This window comes from Amphibalanus amphitrite, unplaced genomic scaffold (assembly GCF_019059575.1).
Source record: "Amphibalanus amphitrite isolate SeventyFive unplaced genomic scaffold, NRLGWU_Aamphi_draft 000473F_arrow, whole genome shotgun sequence".
Classification (NCBI taxonomy): Eukaryota; Metazoa; Arthropoda; class Thecostraca; order Balanomorpha; family Balanidae; genus Amphibalanus; species Amphibalanus amphitrite.
This window is the reverse complement of record NW_024881967.1, coordinates 263,774-285,863: the sequence shown is the minus strand read 5'-3', so window position 1 is coordinate 285,863 and position 22,090 is coordinate 263,774. Positions and strand designations below refer to the sequence as shown.

General features: G+C 47.8%; 2 protein-coding genes across 8 annotated transcripts; both read right to left on the bottom strand.

Annotated features, from left to right (window-relative positions):
* Nucleotides 1-422: 422 nt before the first annotated feature.
* Nucleotides 423-8,416, bottom strand: LOC122392182 (glycylpeptide N-tetradecanoyltransferase 2-like). Its single transcript, XM_043386785.1, has 11 exons — nucleotides 8,103-8,416; nucleotides 7,123-7,352; nucleotides 6,442-6,566; nucleotides 5,497-5,588; nucleotides 5,032-5,148; nucleotides 3,714-3,884; nucleotides 3,194-3,374; nucleotides 2,776-2,893; nucleotides 2,302-2,447; nucleotides 1,906-2,043; nucleotides 423-1,271 (listed from the first exon to the last, which is right to left on the bottom strand). The coding sequence occupies exons 1-11, from the start codon at nucleotides 8,162-8,164 to the stop codon at nucleotides 1,251-1,253; spliced, it is 1,401 nt and encodes a 466-aa protein (XP_043242720.1). The 5' UTR covers nucleotides 8,165-8,416; the 3' UTR covers nucleotides 423-1,250.
* A 1,053-nt stretch (nucleotides 8,417-9,469) lies between these two features.
* Nucleotides 9,470-21,837, bottom strand: LOC122392173 (nucleolar MIF4G domain-containing protein 1-like). Of its 7 annotated transcripts, none has more exons than XM_043386758.1 (11): nucleotides 21,784-21,837; nucleotides 19,081-19,640; nucleotides 14,758-15,368; nucleotides 14,073-14,424; nucleotides 13,700-13,824; nucleotides 13,225-13,424; nucleotides 12,747-12,922; nucleotides 12,255-12,478; nucleotides 10,815-10,982; nucleotides 10,328-10,459; nucleotides 9,470-10,085 (listed from the first exon to the last, which is right to left on the bottom strand). In XM_043386758.1, exons 2-11 carry the CDS (start codon nucleotides 19,562-19,564, stop codon nucleotides 9,798-9,800), a joined length of 2,760 nt encoding a protein of 919 aa, XP_043242693.1. In that variant the 5' UTR covers nucleotides 19,565-19,640; nucleotides 21,784-21,837; the 3' UTR covers nucleotides 9,470-9,797. The 7 variants fall into 7 exon arrangements, with proteins under 7 accessions (XP_043242693.1, XP_043242694.1, XP_043242696.1 ...); XM_043386759.1 differs by having other exon boundaries at nucleotides 21,731-21,793; XM_043386761.1 differs by having other exon boundaries at nucleotides 21,700-21,787.
* Nucleotides 21,838-22,090: the final 253 nt, after the last annotated feature.

Genomic DNA, 22,090 nt, shown 5'->3' with positions numbered 1-22,090 from the left:
GAGGGGTCAGTCAGACCTGAGGGCTGATGGGCGATGGCTGAGGGTATTCAAATAACAAAGCTATTGGTTTACTCACCATATGAATATGAAGGTAAACATACTATCTACATTCCACATCAGTAAGATAACCAGCCGAAAATGGTTCCCGGCTCGCTTTTCACATCAATGATTCCCAAAAAGGCCCATGCCAGTGTGTTTTATGGCCTATGAGCGTAAGAAGTGTCTTGTGAAGGATCTTATCAACCCAGCCCATTGCAAATGTTTAAAAAGGCGGCGCTGCTTAACCCTCTCCCGTTTCTTATAAACTCCCGAGTATCTCTAAGCAACGACTGCTACATACATACGTCCGTCTTGTTGACGCGCGGGGGTGGCGACAGCTTCGATGCACTGCATTACTCAAAACTTGTTCAGAAAGAGCGCGCTGATTCGTGCACTCGTGTATTCGCCGTGGCCGGCAGCGCTGTACAAAATGCCGCCGAGCGGACACGTGTGGTCGTGTCAGGCAAAGTGTGCTGTCTAACCCGGGAGCGCTGCTCCAACGCAGGATAACCAGATCAGCACTGCGCCAAGGAGCCGGCGAGAAATCATTACAGTGCCGCAAGCAGAGTGAATGTCAGATTATCGAGTCAGAGACGTCGGTTATTCATCCGTATGAGTACGGAACGAAAACGAAGAGTCATTGCGTGTAATGAGTCAGAATATCAGATAGCCGCAAGAAATGGGACTCGGAAAAAGCGAGGCGCTTCTGCTCTCGGGCGGCGCGACAAAGCAAGCGCTGGGCAAGAAAAGTGAAAGAGAAAACGTGCGATCACGACTAGATCCCCACAGCTCAGTCCGTCGCTCTCCGGCCGCTATTGTCGGTTTGCATCTCCGAAATCCGCCCCGTCACTTGATTACGAATCAGAATCACACACATACACACGAGGACGCTCGCGCACGGCAGCGCGCGCACTCCGACGCATAGATAGACACAAAATCGCGAGTAAACATGTTCTGGCACCGGGCGGTGTTGGCGCAGGCGCTCTCGGTCCTGCAGATGCCGACGAGTCCAGGCGAACGCCGTCGCCGGCAGCTATATGATGCCAGTGTCGCTCCTGGCTACTGCGCGTAGCCAGAGGTAAAACCACCGCCACCTGGCGGAGAATGCCAGAAGTTCCGCCTCCTGCGCTACCGACAGATGACAGTGCCACCAGGCTCGACTGCAGTCGCCTACCCCACATGGTGGTATCTTTGCTAGGTCGTGGTGGAGCTTATTGCAGAACGAGACCGATCTGAAAAGAAACAACACATAGATTAAAAATTGCGCTAAAAAAACTAGTTTGCTGTGCGATAAAATCGATGCGTCATAGCTGGTATGCAGACTACCGGTAGCCACGCACACAAATTTGCAGCAATAAATATCATCTACTACGAAACAATTTCGGACCGTTCCGTGCTTCTATCCTCAGGATACTGAAATCCTTCTCCTCCACGCCGCAACCCCCTTCCGGGCTGGACAGGTAACTTTATCTCATGCGGGCTGCTCCCTTGGAGCGGCACCGCTGCTCCCGAGGGAGCGCACCCCGTAGCCGGGTGCAGTGAGTGCCTTGGGGCTGGGTGGCCTGTCCTCTGGACGGGCTCAGCCCCGGCGACTCACTAGGGTGCCTGCCCAGACCAATGTCTCCCCCTAAATCCTATCATCCTTCCGGCTCTGCAATGGTCTTGACGACCGAAAGGGCCTAACCCAACAAAACAAACAAACAAAAAACAATTTCGACCAACGCCTTCCCTAATTCCTATCATCCTTCCGGCTCTGAAATGGGAGCTAAACGGCTCAGCACAACACATATCTGTTCGTTTCTGGCACGAGCTGTACGCGATTCCCGTCCCGCCCACCGTTCCACGCCGTTCCCTCGTCCGCCTGACCTGTTTGGGCTCCATGCTGGGGCACTTCCAGTTGTAGAGGTAGTACTGCAGGTTGCCGTCGCCGATGCCGAACTTGAGCGGCTCCAGGAAAGACTTGTTCTCCATCAGGTCGAGCGCGTTGAACACGTCGAAACCCTCCTGCAGAAGCGGGAGCATCATGACCCATCAGTGGAAAACAGTGTAGTGACGTTATTTTTCTTTATACTAGTTAACAATGCTCTCACTACAACTATCAATCATTTCGCAAATAATCGCATCAGTTTCACACAATCATCAGCTGAGCACCAGCAAAACATAGGCCAATATACCTCGAATTGTCTTTTTCGAAGCGCATAAACATCTGAGCGTGTCTCACATTCCACCAGTGACGTCACGCCCCGAACGCGACCGACTCACGTTTTTGGCGGTGATGAGGGCGTCCCTCATGAGCTGCAGCAGCGGCGTGCTGCGGCCGACGTTATAGAACGAGTAGGCCGCCATCAGCTGTTTGTGCGTCGGGTGGTGCATGATGGTCGACGGCAGGCTGTAGAAACTCACAAAGTCTGTGACGGAGAGCGGCGGAAGCGCACGAGGTGTCAGTGACAGGCAGGGCAGGGTGGTTAGAATTGAGCCGCTGCAATATTTTGTGAATGACGAACTGTATCATGACGCAAATAATGGAAATGATTGTTCACTGTGTCTCATCGTCAACACGTCCCATCAATCAATCATTCTTCTAACCCACCGGTATTATTTCAGTCCTTTCTTTTCCACTGCGCATGCCCTTTCCGTCCTTTCGAACCCGCCGATAACTTCCGTCCTTCCCAACTCAACAGTGACCGTTCAGTCCTCTCAAACCACCGATAAATCCGTCCTTTCCCGGCTACTCACCGGTGACTTTGCCGTCCTTTTCGACGACGTAGCTGTCGACAATGGTGGGTCTCGGCGTGAACCAGTGTCGGAACTCCTCCTCGTCAAACGATGGCGCCAGGTCAAACTGGCCCAGGTACTGTGTGGAGCGAGGGAGGGGCGGCAGAGAAACGGCGTCAGTGCAACGGTGCTACTTCAGTTAAACTATACACAAAAAAAAAATATTCGACCAAAAATGTCACCCTAATGTTTAAATAAGTAGAAATAAGATTCAAAAGCTGATGGTAATTGCTGTTTTTTTATATCATCGCGTGTCCTCCGAATGCCCGTCCAATGGTCACACCTCAATTCACTACACCCCGCACAAACCCGCTCTCAAACTACCACATTCCGAGCCACTATCTTCCCTCCCTTCCCCTCTTCCTCCGCCGTCTCTCACGTCGTTCAGCAGTTTCATGGCGGCCGGCACGTCGGCCGGAGTCAGCCGCCGGAACCCCTCCGTCTCCGTCTCCGCCGGCAGACGGTGCAGCTTCAGCGTCCGCTGCATCGTCATGTTGCGGGACAGCTGGCTGAACTTGACCTCAATCAGCTTCTTGGGGTTCAGCGAGCGGTGCCAGTACCTGCAAGAGGAGGGCGGGGATGTCAGTTGATTATGAGATGCACTGAATACTTGCTGAAAGTAAATGCATGCAATCAACGAATGTAACAACGAAATAGATGGTTTGCGCATTTCTAACTCGCTCTTTCAATTTATAACTTGATAATTAGAAACTCACTCTGCTAACGTTGAATCATGAACCCTGACGAAGATGGAGTCAGAAACCGGCATAGCCATTCCCATACGTCATTTGATTAGCGTATCTAATGCCAAATCACAAACGGTGGCTAACTTTGCATAAGGCCACCATCCCAGACCGCCATTTTAGTGTACCGTTACGCCACCCACGTCGCTTTCTTACCTGCAAGTACCGACGGGTTTGGGCAGCACCACTCCGGCCGTGTACACCGCCTGGAAGATGCCGGTCCGGTTCACTCGGCGCGTGATCTCCTTGATGAGCACAGGCGCCACGCGCTTGGAGCGCAGCTTCTTGTGCACACAGAGGAAGTTCACCTCGACCATACGCTGCGTCCTGGAGAGGGGGAGACAGGGATACAGCGTGAAAGACTGAAATATAATGAAGAGGTGTAAAGCCCTCAGCAGACTGCGTGGTAGGTATTCTTTTTTGGACAAAACCGATAATAACTCAAAGGCTATGTTATCAGTCGGTCGGAACTCGCTGCAAATAGATGCGCCATGCTCCACTCCTTCGATCGGGTCTATCACTAAGCAAAGTATACGCCTTGTGTGGCAATAAAATGCAAAGTTTGTTTTGGGGGCAAATATAGACTTTTGGGTTTTGTTGCCAAACTGGATGGAAAATGAATACGATGATAATGTCAATCTAATGCCTGAAACAGACTAATCCCGCAGTCAGGAAATCGCATGCGAGAGCCTATTCAAATACATTGAAGCACGCTCGCATCAATCGCACGCACCTCCCGGATGCGATTGATGCGGGAAGAATTATAATGTATTTGAATAGGCTCTCGCATGCGATTTCCTGAACGCGGAAAGAGTCTGTTTCAGCCTTAAGGTACGGAGTCTCATGCGTCTTGCTGTTACGATTTCCGAGTGACCGATAGCATAGTATCCGCGTTTCTCGGTTTTGTTGAAAAAAAGAATAATTACCACGCAGTTTGCAGAGGGTGTACTTTCTGTCAGGTAAATATCGCTTCCAAACGTTCAAAATAGCATACTTCAAACAAGGTTTATCCTAGTTAGTACGATTACCTTAGGACGACTCAAAATGTATCACCTTTCCATGCTTCTATCCTCAGGATACTGAAATCCTTCTCCTCCACGCCGCAACCCCCCTCCGGGCTGGACAGGCAACTTTATCTCATGCGGGCTGCTCCCTTGGAGCGGCACCGCTGCTCCTGAGGGAGCGCACCCGTAGCCGGGTACAGTGAGTGCCTTGGGGCTGGGTGGCCTGTCCTCTGAACGGGCTCAGCCCCGGCGACTCACTAGGGTGCCTGCCCAGACCAATGTCTCCCCCTAATTCCTATCATCCTTCCGGCTCTGCAATGGTCTTGTCGACCGAAAGGGCCTAACCCAACAAAACAAACAAACAAACAATCAAAATGTATCCGTTCAATAAAAATTGATATCTGAGACTCAGTGAAACAAAACCATATGACCACTCTGTCGTAGGTACCCACAACCAACTAGGTACTGACCGTTTGTAGATGTTGATGGTGGCTGGGATGGCGGAGATGAATCCCACCAGTTTGTTGGACTTTGTGACACGCACCCCGCAGAGCCAGTCGGTCACCCAGCCCGGTGGACGCAGCGCCCTGTGGAAGGGGGCAGGGGAGGGGTGGTCAGTCAGTGGGCGATCAGGCGGCAGAAACGGTGGTTACTGGTTAGTAGCCCAGCCCGGCGGACGCAGCGGCCTGTGGCGGGGGCAGGGTAGGTCATCAGGGAAAAGTATGGGCTCCTCTCCTAGTGACCCTCCTGGGTCACAGACTGTTTATGTGAAACAAATTCATAAAGGTAATGAAGTTTTGACACTTGGTATTTCATCAAATAAGTGGCGACTTTTTTCTGGTAAGACTCCAAAACAGGATGGGCAGATTTCCAGCTTTTTTTGCATGACATCAGGCCAGCTGCTTTCATCTTCCCGAGCAACGCCCCACGCTCACCAGTCGAGGAACTTTGGCGAGTAGTCGAACCGGAACATGTTGTCGTCATCCTCCACGTAGTTGTTGGTCAGCAGAGTGTACAGCTCGTTCAGCTGTCCAGAGGGCAGCGGCGCCGTCAGCAACACTTAGGCAATGGCGCCGGATGGCCAAAGATCAACAACACAGTTAACACTAACGCAATGGTACCGACCAGATGTTCAAAGGTCATCTGCACCAAAAGGATTAGATCTTGGGCATTGTTCACACATTTACCATACAACGTGTTACGCAAGTGCGTGGCCAAGAATGCGGAGTTAGTTTCATCACAATGATGTTTCAAAGTTCGTTCAGTCGACAATTAGAAACGGAATGGTGTAATGGCGTATGACCCAGTAAAATCGACGGATATCGTCATTGGCGTACGTCCTAGCACAAAATGCAACTCACAAGTACTAGGTGTCCCGCAACCTGATAAGGGAGTTGGGGTTAAATCGTTCGTTTGCTACCGATAAATAAATAAATAAAAACTCAGAAGCTTTAAACAAAGACGGAAAATATGTAGCATTTACGTAAACGGCCATCGCTGATCGCACACATAATTGTTTGAAGTCGTTGCCATCGTTGCATAATACGTATTACGACAAAAAGCACAACATTCTACTCAAGATTACTTAACCAATGATTGTACAGACGAAAAGTCCACCATTTCTGATAAATAACAACTTTTCAAGGTGTTCCATATTACAACGACGGTGTTATGTACAATCGCCAATCCCGGTGATTATTATCCCTCATGTTTGGTCCGAAAGATGCACCTGTGATGCACTTATGATTAAATGCATAATAATAATAATAATACTTTATTGGCCACAAATTTTTAGAGGTTCAACCAGATCCAGAATTACATATCCAGGAGCGCTCAATTTTGTAATATTGCCACCGATTTCCGACAGCATCCATCCTCACCTGCTCTGGATCGTCCAGGTTCATGGTGTCCCACTTGAAGCCATCAGGCAGCGAGTAGGGCTCGGCACGGACCTCAGAGACCTCCTTGTCACCTTCCAGGGGCTCATTACCCTCGGCATCTTGGTCTGTGGCCAGACAAGGGTTGGTGAACAGGGGAGCTCAGAGTGGTACTGGCAATTCACTCACATCAGAGGCATAACACAATAACACATCTGCCATTGAGGCAGCCCACAAAAATAGTGACATGCCATCAATGAGCCAAGACTGAGATGTAAAGAATAATGAATGTAGGCATAATTTTATAAGCCAGGCTCCAAAGCGTGGCAATTTTGACATCTTGTCAGCATCAGCTCAATCACTTGATGCAGATGTTCCATGAATCATGATGCACTGGGGATCTCATTTGATGTCATGCAGATTTTGCATGGGCCTACCCATGGTAGCCTGAACCAGTTGTGTAGCATATAACAGACAGAAGCTTCCAGAATGAAGCCCATCATTCTTTATCAACTTTAACCCTTTTATTCCTTTAAAAGTTCAAAAGATAATATCCTTGTTCTGGTTCATAAGGTGTGTTTTAGACTTTATAGGTCAAATTTCCACCCTGGTCAATCTAAGAATTGAGAAAATGATAAGACAATTAATACTGCTCAGACAATGTCAAAAGATATCAACTCTTACCTATTTTAAGGACAGGCTGAGTCTCCCAGAACTGATACTTTTTCCGTTTGGCCTCGTCCTGGGTCTTGGCCGGCCCCTGGTGGAACTGTTCCCGGCCCTGGGTGACCGACAGCAGCTCCATTGCCTTCCGCAGGTTGTTCAGGTTCTTCATCTGATTTCCCTGACTGGCACTTACTACCGTGGTATCTTCGCTCTTCTCCTGAGCGGGAGCTCCCTTATCCTTCTTTTTCCTGTGAATGAGAACACATTGGTGAGACGACATCCTGAGCATACGTGACTTTTAACTTTGTCATTGCTGTGGCATTACCTGAAGCCTTAAAGGAAATAGTTCACTTTTTAACATGGGTTTTGAACTGGAATAGCAGTTCCGTAGCTTGGGCTGAGACGAGCATAAATCAGGAGCTTTTACAGCCCAACGATCACCCTAGGCAAAGATATTCTATTTCTCGTCCCGAAAAAGGTGTCTTGCGTTGAGGATGTGTGCCTTGCATATATTTCCATCCAGTATGAAAAGAGCATGGGTCCCGACAATTCTTCAGAAACTAGAGAAATTATCTACGAGAACTCTAGAAAAATTCTCGTACTGATCAATTAGGACATTCAGGGGAACATTATCAGATCGAGCAGATCGCCCAAATGCCGGTGGCTGCGATAATTTCTCTGTTTCTGAAGAATTTTCGGGACCCATGCTCTTTTCATACTGGATCGCGTGTGCCTTACAGAAACTGAAAAGTTCTTCCTATATCAAAATATAGAAAATAATATTTTGTTATAAAAAGGTTTTATTTTCTTTGCTGATTATTTTGAACATAAAAAATCATAAATCCGTTGCAAAAAAAATAATTTCGTGAAAGTGAACTATTTCCTTTAAGACTGGCCTGGATGTGATGAAGGCATGCATTACCAATGTCAGTGATTTCAAGCATCACATTGGTACCATGTTCAATGTTCCTCTGCACCTACCCCTACCCTGCACTTACTTGTTCCCTCCAACCTTGCCATTTGCCGTTGCTCCTTGATTGGCGGATGGTTCTCCACTCATTGCAAAATTTTGACAGTAAAATCGGTTGATCAGAAGGCGACAAACCGAAGGGGGTTATACTGAGTCGCCAGAAACAGCCCAGGCACGACTATGCCTCTCCAACGAAACACCTTAGAATCTCAAAATATGTTTAATGCCGTTTGAACCCTTGGAATGCTTAACAGCAGATATAACTAGCGATATATCACAAACTGGGCGGAATTCCGGCGCGGACCACGCGTGCACAAAATGGCAAATGATAATCACGGTATATAGAGAACTATGATAATGATAATAATGGCGCACATCCCATTCACGAACGCAGACATTAATTGCTACCATATTCTGCCAATGAATGCTGCCACATTTGATCAGAAAGAAAAATCCCTTTATCTGAACGAAGGTATTCCACGTATTCCACGGATTGTGAACAGTACCTATTTGTTTTCAATATAATCATGTGTGGGGCAGGCTGTTCTTCCTTTCCTCCATTCCGTAACCTCCGTTCTGAAATGTGTCTCCTATTCGATCCCAACCGCTGATTCCTCTCCCCAGTCGGCAGGCCCCCGTTCCATAATAGGCGGTAGGCCTAGTTCGGAGCACGGCCGCTAGCCCGGGTGGTGTTTCACCGGTCTCACCGATGATAGTGGTTGGATAGTGGCACGCAACTACTACTACTACTACTAGTAGTAGTACACGTGTCAAATTGGGTTTCCATGGAGACGTCAACAAGCCCATTGCTCCAACACTACCACAAGTGTGACGTCAGCTCGCGAAATGGAATAGCAGCGTGCCGTGAAACACCGCCCCGGTCCCGTCCCGATCCGGTGAGCTACCGTGCACCTCGGAGCACAAAAAGTATCAATTAAAAAGATTGATTGTGCGGACACGATGACGGACGCATCGGAAAGATGTGGGCAACATTGCTGAAATCCGGCGCAATCTGCATCACCAAATAAAAAGTTGTCGTGCGTGTCTCGCCTTGGCTTCATACCGCATCATCGCGACCGAACAGTTGGTGTGCGCCTGGCTTGGTCCGAGAAAGCCAGCCAGCCAGGGTCCCTCGGGGCCGTAGTTGCCGATCGGGACGTAGCTTTATGTAGCTAACCAAGATACGTTGCCTGTCACAAACAATTTCCGACTGTTTAAAGTCCTTTCTCATCCAAGAGCAGGTTCTACCCTATAGTCCTGAAGGATTCAAAAAGCCTTTCACACATGAGGTAATCTAGAGCATCTGTGTGCTGAGTGCTGACCTTGCTACCCACCACAAATGAGACCAACATCAAATCCACCCAATATCGAGGAGCCTTCACCAAAACTCACAACTCAAAACTTGTGTTTCTGTATGGCATTCGGCGGCCTACCTGATATGTATTCATCATCGTGACTTATACATCGGAAATAGCAAGGCACCGACACTTAAGAACCGTAGCGGAAGGCCTATGACAACACCCTAACAAATGGTTCCGCTAGAAAACACAAAGCACGGCATCCGTGCCCTCGCAACAACTTCACACACGAAAAAAAAACGTCATAGAAAACATCATACTCACTGGCATTAAATTGTTTCTAACCCACCAATCTCCCGATCCATCGCATAACTTGTCACCCTCCAACGCATAACGATACTCGCCGAGCTACAAGCAGCTCACCATCACAGCCTGAGCGCGCCCTCGACGGCCTTCAGCGCGCTGACGGCCACCTTCGCGCGCTCCTCCAGCCGCTGCACCGTGTCCCCGTCAGCCAGCTTGTTCTTGTTCCGCAGCACAAAGTGGTGTATGAACAGCACCAGACTGTCGCGGAGGTGCTTCAGCTGCGCGCCCGACGCCCGCTGGAAGAGCTCGCGGATGGTGTCTGGGTCCTCGGCGGACATCAGGAGCGCCAGCAGCAGCTGGCGCAGGAAGCGGACCATCGGCTTCGACATCTCTGAGAACTCAACCACCTGCAGAGGGGGGGGGGGGGTCAGAATGGAACAAGCGAAGGGCAGCATAATTCAAATCATTGGCACCTTCTGCCCTGAGTATTTATTTACGCAGCTACGACCCCGAACAGTGATGTGTGCTTGGTCATTATGACGACCTTCTGAACTGTGTTACGCTGGTCACACCAATTCCATCACCATCACCTCCTACCTTGTGTATGGAGACATTACGATGAATTACGTCAATCTCCGCCACCCCGTACCTTTAGCACTGCGATGGTGAGCTGGCCGGCCGAGATGAGATGAGACAGCACCTTGGCGAGGTTGCTGGCCGGCCCCGAGCCGAGTGACGGCAGCTGCTTCAGGTGCTCCCACACGGAGATCTTCACACGCATCTAAACAATGGGCCGAGAGAATAGGAGCCGGTAAGATAAGGGAACCAGCGAGCCAAGAAAAGATAAGCCAGAGAGTTGGTAATCGGGCGAGCTTGTGTGAAATGTCTAGTTTGATCTGGCATCAGCGAGAATCGGTAAAAGTGAGTAAGTGACACATTAAATAAGCCAACGATCCGAATGTGGCCACACCCGAGATAACCGACTAACTACAGCATGAGCTGGACACGTCACATCACCAAGCTCGGTCACCACCCAGTCCCACTATCAAATACACACCATGCTAAACCTCACACCCTTTGTTTGTTTGCTGGGAGAGCGCAGCATTGCTCCCTCCTATACCCCGTCCCCGACTGACCTGGTACTTCCTATCCACGGCGCAGAGCCGCTCCAGAAGGTGGCTGTAGTAGGGGTTGTGGGTCCGCTCGCGGAGAGCACAGCCCACAATCACAGTCACCATCTCCTGCTCTTGCTGTGGCCCCTTCAGACCGAGTCGCATCAGCTTCTCAAAGCCGTCCAGGTAGTCCTGAGGACGAACGCGGGGATAGGTCAGGTGTGTGTGGGGGGGGGGAGGGGAGGGGAGGGGGAGGGGACAACAGCAAATGCAGTGCCAGTCTAAATGGGTGACAGTAAACCAGGCGAAAACAACAAAAATGGCATGGGTCACTGCCACCGAGGCCGAATAGCTCTGCCGCGTAGCGTTGAAGTCTAGCACTATAACCCTCGCCCGTAAACGGCGATCTGCCACCTTCGCCCATGCAGGGGGGGGGGGTTGGTGCGACCCCCCCCCCCCTTGGCGTTTGAAAACGGAGCGTCGTAGAGCTTAGCGGAAAAGACCAACGGATTGCTCTCGCCGAGATCTCGCGATTGGTGGTATATTTTTTGGTCCTAGGTCAACATTTGACCTACTTTTGACCGGTCAAAGGTCAAATTTTCGGAAAAATAGACTTTTTCAATTTTTCCGCGGCGATTGCGGCAAAACGGTGGGAGATATCGACTTGAAACCTTCACTATCGTGTTCCTTGATCAATTCTCTATCGTTTGGTATGTATTTCGTTTCCCTAGCTCTAAAAATGGCGCGTTGGGAGCGCCGGAAGTCGGCAAGGTCACAGTCGGCGGCAGAAATTCGAAAAATCAAAATTTAAATTTTTGAAATCTGATTGTATTTTTGGATTTGGGATGTCCATTTGCTCCCTATAGAAGCTAATATTGCTGCATATTCCCATTGAGGTGACAAGAATTAGCAAAATAGTGGTTCGGGCGCTTTTCAAAAATAGTACCGGACGCTGTTCCTCTTGTGACGTCATAGCTCCGTGACCTGACCTGACCCGGTCAAGTTTCTTATACCATATGATAGCCAATACTTGCCCCAACATGCATGGGAAGTTTCATCACGATCCATCAACCGATGTCCGTACCACCGGCAGGAAACCTCGGGCGTTGGCACTCAGTTTGTGAAAATCCGGCCGGAGGCTGTTCCCTTTGTGACGTCATAACTCCGTGACCTGACATGACCCGGTCAAAATTTTTTTATCAAAAGATGCGCAAGGTTTGCCCCATAAGGTACCCAAAATTTGGCGGCGCTGCGCGCCGCCGTTTTTGCACTATTTCCGAAAAACCTCAGGGGGGGGGGTTGCACTAACCCCCCCTACATGGGCGAGGGATAAAGACTAAGATACCTTGATTGAATAACATACTTAATACCGTAAAATACTCTACTCCAGCCCCACTCTACTCAACTAGATTCCACTCCACTCTCACTCTCACTCTCACATCCACACCTTACCCAGCCACCTACCTCTGCCGACATGATAACGCAGAACACGTTCCTCCTCAGGTCGGTGTTCATTCGCTGCTGGCGGGCCAGTTCCAGCAGCTGGGCAGAGTACTGCTGCGCGGGCGGCGCGGGCGGCTGGGCGCCCCTCCCGCCGCCGGTGGCTGGGTCAGCGTCGGCCGTCTGCCGCTCCTTCAGTGTGCCGCTCCAGGCGGAGCCGACCACCCACCACTTACCGCGCTCCTCCGCTGAACGGGGACAACGGAGGGAGGGGAGGCCGAGGGTTATTGTCGTTATCGCCCACAAATTATAAATATCCACCTAGTCACATTAAGTGCGAATTATTTAAATATCCAAGCGATACGTGTTAAAGGTAAGGCTTCTCATTCGGACGGTTATTCCCGGTAGGTCAATAACATCATAGAATAGCAAAATTTAATAGCATTTTGTTATACAAAAAAAAAAATCGAATGGTAACAAGCTCCGTGACTTAGATAAGCCGCCGTCAGCCCCCACCTTTGAGCAGGTCCTCCAGCGAGATGCTCAGCTCGGTCAGCGTCTGACTCGGGTTCACCAGCGTCTTCAATAGCTTGTTCAGCTCCTGGCCCAGCACCGGGTCGTAGTTGGGAATCTTGGCCATGTTGTTATTCCGCAGAGCCATCACTATGTCCAGCAGGAAACGAACGCGGCTGCTGCAAAATGGAAGGAAAACGAACGCGTTAGCATCGGATAAAAATCACTCAACGGCTATGGGCAGCATTAGCATTACCTATCTGAACAAAGATGACAAGGAAAATATTAAAAGGTAATTTCAATTTCGATCTTTTTTTATGGATTGGAAACACGTAGAAATAATATTTATGCAGAGCACTGATCGCATAGATCCCTCCACAAGGTACACACTGCATTAAGAGCATCTTTAACGAAGCTACGCACTCCAAGCCTCATACCGGCTACTCCCCCAGACACCCCACTCGGCGGGCCCAACACTAACCTATCGGCGCCGTCCCCAGCGGTGGCGGCGGCCGCCTTGGCCTGCAGCCGCAGAATGAGCTCCTTCAGCGCGGCCGGGTCGTCCTTCCGCATCGTGAAGCCGACGCTGCGCAGCACGGTCAGGATCAGCTCCACGTCCTTGGGTGAGAAGCGCTCCACCATGATCTTCAGAATGTCGTAGATGACCGTGCTGTCCGTCACCTGGAGGAAACGTGAGGCGAAAAGTCAATATACCAAACGAATGGTGAAACACGTCACACAGGACAGCTGAAATGCTGGCACTAGCGATACCACAGGGCAAAGCAAGGAATAGGCAACCAAAATATCAATTTACGCTATGTCAAAGAATATGATAAAAAAGGGACACTTGTTTTAAAAACAATGAAGCATGAAGTGTGTTTTATGTAGAGACCGTTATAAGCTAAACGAACTTGTCTCGTGCCAGCCTGCTAGGACCTACGCTGTAAGTGACCTACCCTGAACGTGTAGAGGTGCGCCAGCAGCATGACGAGGCAGTCCAGCTCCTTGCTCTCGCTGTCTCGCTGCTCGTCCATCAGCAGCTTGTGGAACCGCTGGGCCGTCATCAGAAGGAAGTGTGCGCCTGCCAGGATACAGCACAGACCATGTGGCAATGACACATCCTTGTTGTGGTAATCATAAAATTACACCCAATGAAACAAACGGATTACAAAATTTTGCCGAGATATTGGCATATAGAGGCACTCCGATCCAAAACAATCGGCGAGTCCCGTTCTTCCCCTCCCCCCAAAAAAAATCTTGTCTAGTTTTCATTTACAGCAACCGCATCCCCGCCGGCACGTACCGACCCAGTCACACCCCGGCACGTACCGACTTCAGATCCGACATTGGCGTGCAGGGCGGCCAGCAGCAGCACGTGCTCCATGACCATGCGGTCGGGTCGGACGGCCGCCGGCGACACGCACGCCTCGTGCACCAGCTCGGTGAGCGTCTGGCTGGTATCGTGCCGACTGTGGCTGGCGTACAGCTCCTCCAGTAGCGCCAGCACGCCGCGCGCACTGGCCGCCGACAGCCGGTTCAGCTGGCCCTGCAGGCGGCGGCGCAACTGCGCGCGGCGCGCCCGCTCGTCAGCGCTGGAAGCGAGCTGCTGAGCGCGCAGAGCCGGTGGGATGTAGCGGGCCGGCGCGGCGGCGGCGGCGCTGGTGGCTGAGTCGGAGCCCACCTACAGAGCGGAGGGAGGGGAGGGAGGGTTGAGTGGGTCCGTCACGGTGAGCTCGTCACGGTAAAATGGGTACGAGCAATTTGAAGAAAAGCCAACACAAAGTAAAATATGTCTATCGTATGAGTAAATGGTATATAAGACGTTAAATATGAAATATCAGGAAAACATGAAACTGGGAAATTTTCCAGAAAAAAAAAACAAAAAGTCCATCTGTGTTGAGTTATCGAAATGCACGATCAATAGCTTATATTTCAAAAAAAAATTAATTAATAAAATAAATGTCTAGGCAGAAAGTCACATAGGAAATAGGAAGACTAGTCGCGCTTGACTTACCCCGGTGAGAATGGAGCCATCCTTGCCGCGCATTCTTCCGTAGATGTCTTCCCAAACTCCATCGTTATCGTCCTCCTTGGTATCGTCCTTCCGCTTCTTCTTTTTTGTCTTCTTCTGCTCGGATACTTCCTCTTCTTCATCTTCCACTTCATCCAGTTTCCGTTTCAGCTCCTTCTTGGACTTCTCTGGTGACTGTTCCGACTCTTCCTCTGAATCATCTGCTTCAGAATCTGAGCCGCCCTCTAGCATATCAAAATCGGATCCAACATCGTCTTCTTCACCAGCACTGACATTTTCCTTCTCATCCTCACCCAAACCAGATCCTGCCAGTTCTTCATCTGATTCAACATCCTCTTCCTCTTCCTCTCCAGCATCATTTTCACTTCCTTGTTCTTCATCTTCATTCTCTGGCTCAGACTCTCCTGAAATTTCGTCAGACATATCGCCTTCGTCATCGCTGCCCTCCGTTTTGCCCTGGGGTGTTTTACCACCGGCACCGGTCGCCAGCGCAAGGTCTCTCTCGAAGTCGCCCTCGCCCTCATCGTCATCGAAGGCGGGCTCCTCCCCCTTCATGTCTTTCAGCTTCTCCGGATCAGTCACGTCCAGAAGATCTGTGCTCAGAAGTTAAGGATTTATGCGACATATGCGTTCAGCAAGATGCTGATAGTCCAATGTGAAGTAGGAATAACTAGCAAAAAAGCTAAAAACAGTACAATGCTTAATGCTACCTATGCAAATGATGCTTATGCAGTGGTCAGTGCCTAAAACTTGAACTAAGCCTTGTGATTAAATAGATGATCCACCTTAACACCTACAAGCCATCTTATCTATCCACCAGGCAAAGAGTAAAGGTTGGCTGTCTAGTGCAATGCATTTAACAAAATGATTTCATTAAGTTGTTAAACAAATATATGAGCTCATACAAAGCAAACCTAGATAGACAAACAAAAAGTTCAGCATGATGCCAGGCAGCATTAACCCGCGCCAGGCCGGGGCCGGGGGGCGGGGTGTTTGAACACCCACCCCCTTGCGTTTTTTCCCAGATATCTCAAAAACGGCGCTAACGTATCTTTTCCGCATACACTATGAACATTTCAGACCCAGGTCTCTTAAGGTCAGGTCACCAGGTCACCTCAGTCCTCAAGTGACCTCAAGTGACCCCATCTCAAAAAAAGTTAGAATCCTTGTCATAGCTACACCGACTGAACCATCGCCTTGAAACTTTCAGCGATTGATAAGAGTAACAGTATATACAAAACCAATTTCTCGGAATTTTGATATCGGTGACCTAAGGTCAGGTCAATTTTGCGATCTCTCCATTATAAGTCAATGAGAAAAAATTGAAAGGCGCCTCTTGGGCGCACGTCATACCAAACACTCTTAAGCATCAGGTTACAGGAAAACGTGACAAGCTGGACCGAAAAATGGCACCCTTGACCTCACCTTTTGTCCCTGAGGTCATATCAAAGCACATGAAAGGTCCCCATCAGTTTTTGTTACAATTACTGTTGATAGACTAGAGCACTGAAAACACCTCAAGTGTATTCAGCTCGACGATACGCATCGAATGATATGCAGCATGAACTTTCCCGGTCAGGTCATGACCTTGACCTGAGGTCAAATTTTCAAAATAACCTTTCAAGGTCAAATTATAGTTCATTCGATGCATCTCGACGGGAGTAACACGATGCTGGCAAAATAAATGTCACTTTTTAATCAAAAGTCATTGCAGAAAAACGTTTTCATAAAAACGGCTATTTTTAGAGTTTTTGCCCTTTAGAGGCTTAACTGTTGACCTGAGGTCAAATCTTATGGCATGTTGGCATAAGAGCCTTGAAAGAGCTATCGAATGCGCTTTTCTGCGGCGCTTTAGCTCTATTCGTTCCCGAGTAATGTGCCGCGTTTTCGAGAATTGTTGAAATAGGTAAAACTAGGGTGACCCGCGTGCTCTGCAACCCGAAAAGGGGGTATTTACGATCGGCGGTGTTCGGTTGTTCTTGTGTCGGTTGGGTTATCTATCCATTTCGGTCGATTGCTTTTTGACGGCTAAACGTTTTGGTTTGTGGAAAAAATATCCACCGCATCGAGGTGCCCGTGTCTGATAAGCATGCTTTCCACTTCAGAATCTGTCAAATGTGCTTTATAATTTAGGCGCGTAGTTTTATGACAAATTAAAGGCGTAGATAATTTTCACTAAAAATCGTTTTGCATAGGTTTGAAACATTTATATTTTTAAGAATACTGTTGCTTGTCATGCAAACGTGATGATTGGATCTTGGAGAGAATTGAATGCTCTTTCCAATGATAGCATTTTCAATTGTCAAACGTATCAGGTTAAGCAGCAAAATCCGTGTAATTATTTAGTGGCACATTTTGGACAAATACCATTTAATTCAGCGATTTTTTCCACATTGTTTTTGATCAATTAGCTTTTCACAATTTTTCCATGAGAGACGGTACATTTTTATTGCTAATAGGCGCTGTTTCAACTCATTCCGTCTGACGATCACCTGAAATTAATATAAATTCCAAAATCCGTCCAAAACGTCCATTTTTCAAAAGAAAGTGTCCTCCCCGGTGCACGTGGCGCGTGCCAACCCCTGCACCGCACACCATTCGATAGCCCGTTCGATTCTCTACACGATGCTGTTTTCCCCGTACCGGTCGGGCCCACGGTTACCGAGATATTGCACCGGGACCGGGCCAGTGCCGGGCAAATTTGGCTGTTTTCGCCCGTTTTTGCCAGCCGATTAATACATGTAAAGTCTATGACGCGAATTTGCACTTTTCGGGCACGCGCCACGCGCTCGCTATCGACCCGATCGAGCTGAGACCCCTCAAAGGCACGTTGTCCATCCTTGTTCTATGAGTTGCGCAAACTTCAGCGCGGTAGGTGCAACGGTGTGACCTGTAACCCGCGCTACGTAGCACCATGTCGCGACCTCGGTAACAGACAGAAACTACGTCACCACAAATAGTAGTATAGACTAGGGTGACCCGCGTGCTCCGCAACGCGAAAAGGGGGTATTTACGATCGGCGGGTGTTTGGTTGTTCTTGTGTCGGTTGGGTTATCTATCCATTTCGGTCGATTGTTTTTTGATGGCTAAACGTTTTGGTTTGGAAAAAAGATATCCATCGGATCGAGGTGCCTGTGTCTGATAAGCATGCTTTCTACTTCAGAACCTGTCAATAGTTCAGTGAACCTGTCAAATGTGTTTTATAATTCAGGTGCGTAGTTTTTTGACAAATGAAAGGCGTAGATAATTTTCGCTAAAAATGGATTTGCAGAGGTTTGAAACATTTATATTTTTAAGAATACTGTTGCTTGTCATGCAAACGTGATGATTGGATCTTGGAGAGAATTGAATGCTCTTTCTAATGATAGCATTTTCAATTGTCAAGCGTATCAGGTTAAGCAGCAAATCCCGTGTATCTTTTTAGTGGCACATTATGGACAAATACCATTTTAATTCAGCGATTTTTCCACATTGTTTTTGATCAATTAGCTGTCCACAATTTTTCCATGAGAGGCGGTACATTTCTCTTGGCAATTGACGTTGTTTCAACTCTCTCAGTCTGATGGTCACGGGAAAATAAAATAAAATCCAAAATCCGTTTAAAATGGCACTTTTTGAAATGAAATTGCCCTCACACTTCCACGTGGCGCGTGCCACCCCTGCACCGCACACTATTCGATTGCCCGTTCGATTCTCTACACGATGCTGTTTTCCCCGTGCCGATCGGGCGCACGGCTACCGAGATATTGCACGGGGAACGGACCCGTGTCGGGCAAATTTAGCCATTTTCGCCCGTTTTTGCCAGCCGATTTATACATGTAAAGTCTATGACGCGAATTTGCACTTTTTGGGCACGCGCCACGCGCTCGCTATCGATCCGATCGAGCCGAGACCGCTCAAAGGCACGTTGTCCATCCTTGTTCTATAACTTGCGCAAATTTCAGCGCGGTAGGTGCAACGGTGTGATCTGTAACCCGCGCTACGTAGCACCATGTCGCGACCTTCGTAATAGACAGAAACTACGCCCTCCTCAAATAGTAATATAGATTTGACTTTCAATGACCTCTGGTAATCTGACCTTTGACCTGACCTAAAATATGGATGAAATGTTATCTTCATTATTTTTGACGCTCTTTCGAACGTCGTTTACCGCGTGTCGCTACATGGCCCAGGAGCCGAGTAAGATGGGTGGTGTTCACTGTTCAACCCCCTCCCCCCCCCCACCCCTGGCCCAGCGCGGTTGGCGCCGAGCACCGGCCCGGCGCATTAAGATAAAAAAGTGTGGAATTAATCACAAAAGGATACAGTCCAATCCATCCGAAGCAAATATTTTAGGCAAAGATGGTGTTTTTCCTTTTTTCTTCCTTTTGTTCATCTTCATCAGCGTTGACAAATGCTTTATTTGCTTCTCCTCAGCTTTATTAGCCTCTCGAAGTTGTGCATTTCTTGCCTTTCTTTCAGACACTTTTCTCTTTTCTGCTAGGATTTTCGACTTTTCTGATGCTTCACGAATCTTTTCGACGAGGCTTTTTTCTTGCGGGTGAATTTTTGATGGCATCTCGTCATCCGAAAGTGATTCGTCGTCTTTCTGCGGATGTCTTGGAATGTCTCCAAACATATTGTCTTTTGGCTCTTTGGGTATTTTAGAAGGATGAAGAGGAGCCACTTTCTTGAAACGCTTGAAGTAATGTTCATTCTTTTTCACTTTCTTTTGGATTCTCTGTTCTTTGCGTTTCTCTTTTCTAGTCTTCTTCTTTGACCCAGATACTCCTATTTTCTTTTTACCCATGGTTCAGGTTTTTAAACAAATACAACTCTTAAGTCAGCAGTCTCATAAGACAAACTGTATCTATCACTCCACCATTCTGTAATGAAAACAAAAGGTCAGAAAATGTCTTCAGTTCAGATAAATTTCATGAAGTTCAAATTTAAATATGAAGCTTAACCCTTGCCTTGCATAAGTCCCTTCTTGCAGTTTTGAATGTGTTTCATATTTTAGAATTTTATGTGGCTTTTGTGATGGCAAACTCACATTCAAGATCAAGGAATCAGGAACTGTGGAAGAAATAACCCACAGTACAAATAACAACAAATATGTCAAATATAGATGTCAATCTGACTTAATGAGGTCCTTAAGATAAATCAGCAAACCAACTTTAAAGTTTCCCAGCTCTTCAGGATAACCCAACAAAAGACCAACAGCTAATATTATGGGAGATCACATCAAAATTGGAGGCAACTTAGCCAACTTATGAGAATACTTATGAGGATAAACTAAAATCAGCACACAAAACATCACACTGTTGTCCACCAAAACGCATCTGAGGAAAAAGATCTCAAACTGATCACTTGCGGCAGGAGGAACTGTCATATCAGGCTATCTGGATCCATTAGACATGTTGTCTCCATTTGTACTGATGACTGAGCAGCAGTGCTGGAAATGAGGCCGCTTTCTGGTCCCGGCGTTTTATTCTCCGGGTGGGTTAGCCCCGTCTAGCACTTAGCCTTTCGGGACCCTCTCTGAGCCGCGGTTGTTTTCGCCGCTCAGCCCATTCGAGATGCCAAGTTGATAGTCACACGAAGTTTATTTGGGGCCTTTGAATATACGAATTCGAAATTAATCGAGTCTACAAAACCTTTTTCTTTCATGTATATGCATATATTTAACAGTAACTCCAGACCAGGCTGGCTTGGCTCAGTCGGGGAAACTATGGTAAAATCTGCTATTTTTAGCAGAAATCTGCTAAAAATGGGTACGCATGTGACGTCATCGTACCCAAATATAGCAGATTTGGGTACGGCCCCCGACAAAAGCAGATCTGCACCCTAATTGAAGCAAATGCGCATCAAATGCCTGGCAGATTCATGATAAGAATAGTGCTGAGAATGTCCTCTGATATTTTTGTTCAGATCCGACTATTTTCAAATAATGAATTTGAAAATAGTCGGATCTGAACAAAAATAGCAGAGAACACTCTCAGCACTATTCTCATCATGAATCTGCCAGGCATTTGATGCGCATTTGCTTCAATTAGGGTGCAGATATGCTTTTGTATGGGGCCGTACCCAAATCTGCTATATTTGGGTATGATGACGTCACATGCGTACCCATTTTTAGCAGATTTCTGCTAAAAATAGCAGACTGCTAAAAATAGCAGATTTTACCATAGTTTCCCCGACTGGGCTGGCCCTAAATATGCTTTGTGTAACTATTAATTTTGCATCTCGACTGGGGCGAGCGGCGAAAACAAACGCGACCCTGAGTGGGTCCCGAAAGGCTAAACGCTGGACAGGATTAACCCGCCCGGAGAATAAAACGCCAGGACCAGAAGGCGGCCTCATTTCCAGCACTGAGCTCAGGACACATTCCTTGGTTTATCCATCTTTTCCACTGCATCATTGATATTCCCTCTTTTGGTTAGCTGTACTTTGCTGATTACATAAAATAATCCACTCTCCATATTCATTTTAATTAAGGCAATTTAAGTCAAACTGATTGAATTTAGGAACCCAACTGACATAGTTATTTCATCCCCAAAGTCAATGAAGAACTCAATCACACACTGTCACTAAAGTGGTTCAAGCTGCACACAACCTTTGTGCAGGCTTCACTGTCATGAGACGCAGGCTTCAGTTCACATAGGTAGCTGACGACGAAACCTTTTTACAACACTATCAGCGGTTGAAAGATCAATCATGATGCAAAACGTGATGTAAGCTGAAAACCAAATGATTCATTTATTATAACAATTCAAGTTAAAATGTTACACACACCCAACTATGACTAATCACAGAAAATAAATGTAATCTGAATCTAGCAATTCAAATTAAAATCTCAAGCCCGATGTCCAGAGATATGGCCTAAGGGATTGATGTGTTCTAGTTTCTAAACTACATTATTAAGGATCTCTTCACTCCAATCACCTTATTTTAAAAGTGATATAACATCACTAACATCAAATATAAATATCAATATTGATATAAGGCGTGCAATTCAAATTCGCTCACCAATGCAAACTTTTCCAGACATGTGTAGTGTCACACAGTCACCGGAAATGTATCAAAGCCCGTCTTCCATATCTGCCCCAGTGCTGCCAAATCAGGGAAAAGTTTGCAAGCGAATTTTTCGAAGACCTTTCTCTTGCATTGGCGCCTTTTATCATCAGTTTTTTTTTCCGAATTTCGGAGAACTTCAGTGTAATGTGTAGAACTCCGATCTGAAGCCATTCACCAAACAACTATCGAAATCCGACAGCATAAGCACCTACAGTACGTCGGCTTGTAAGGTAACGCTCCCAGGTCAGGTCAGTCAGGT

Coding starts and splice junctions, on each gene's coding strand:
- LOC122392182 (XM_043386785.1), bottom strand. CDS start 8,164: ATGAGTGGAGAACCATCCGCCAATCAAGGAGCAACGGCAAATGGCAAG. Junction 5,149..5,496: donor TCGCCAAAGTTCCTCGACTG/GTGAGCGTGGGG, acceptor CCCCTTCCACAG/GGCGCTGCGTCCACCGGGCT. Junction 1,272..1,905: donor CCAGCATGGAGCCCAAACAG/GTCAGGCGGACG, acceptor GTTTCTTTTCAG/ATCGGTCTCGTTCTGCAATA.
- LOC122392173 (XM_043386758.1), bottom strand. CDS start 19,564: ATGGGTAAAAAGAAAATAGGAGTATCTGGGTCAAAGAAGAAGACTAGA. Junction 15,369..19,080: donor TGCTTCGGATGGATTGGACT/GTATCCTTTTGT, acceptor TTCTGAGCACAG/ATCTTCTGGACGTGACTGAT. Junction 10,086..10,327: donor TCACCATCGCAGTGCTAAAG/GTACGGGGTGGC, acceptor CCCCCTCTGCAG/GTGGTTGAGTTCTCAGAGAT.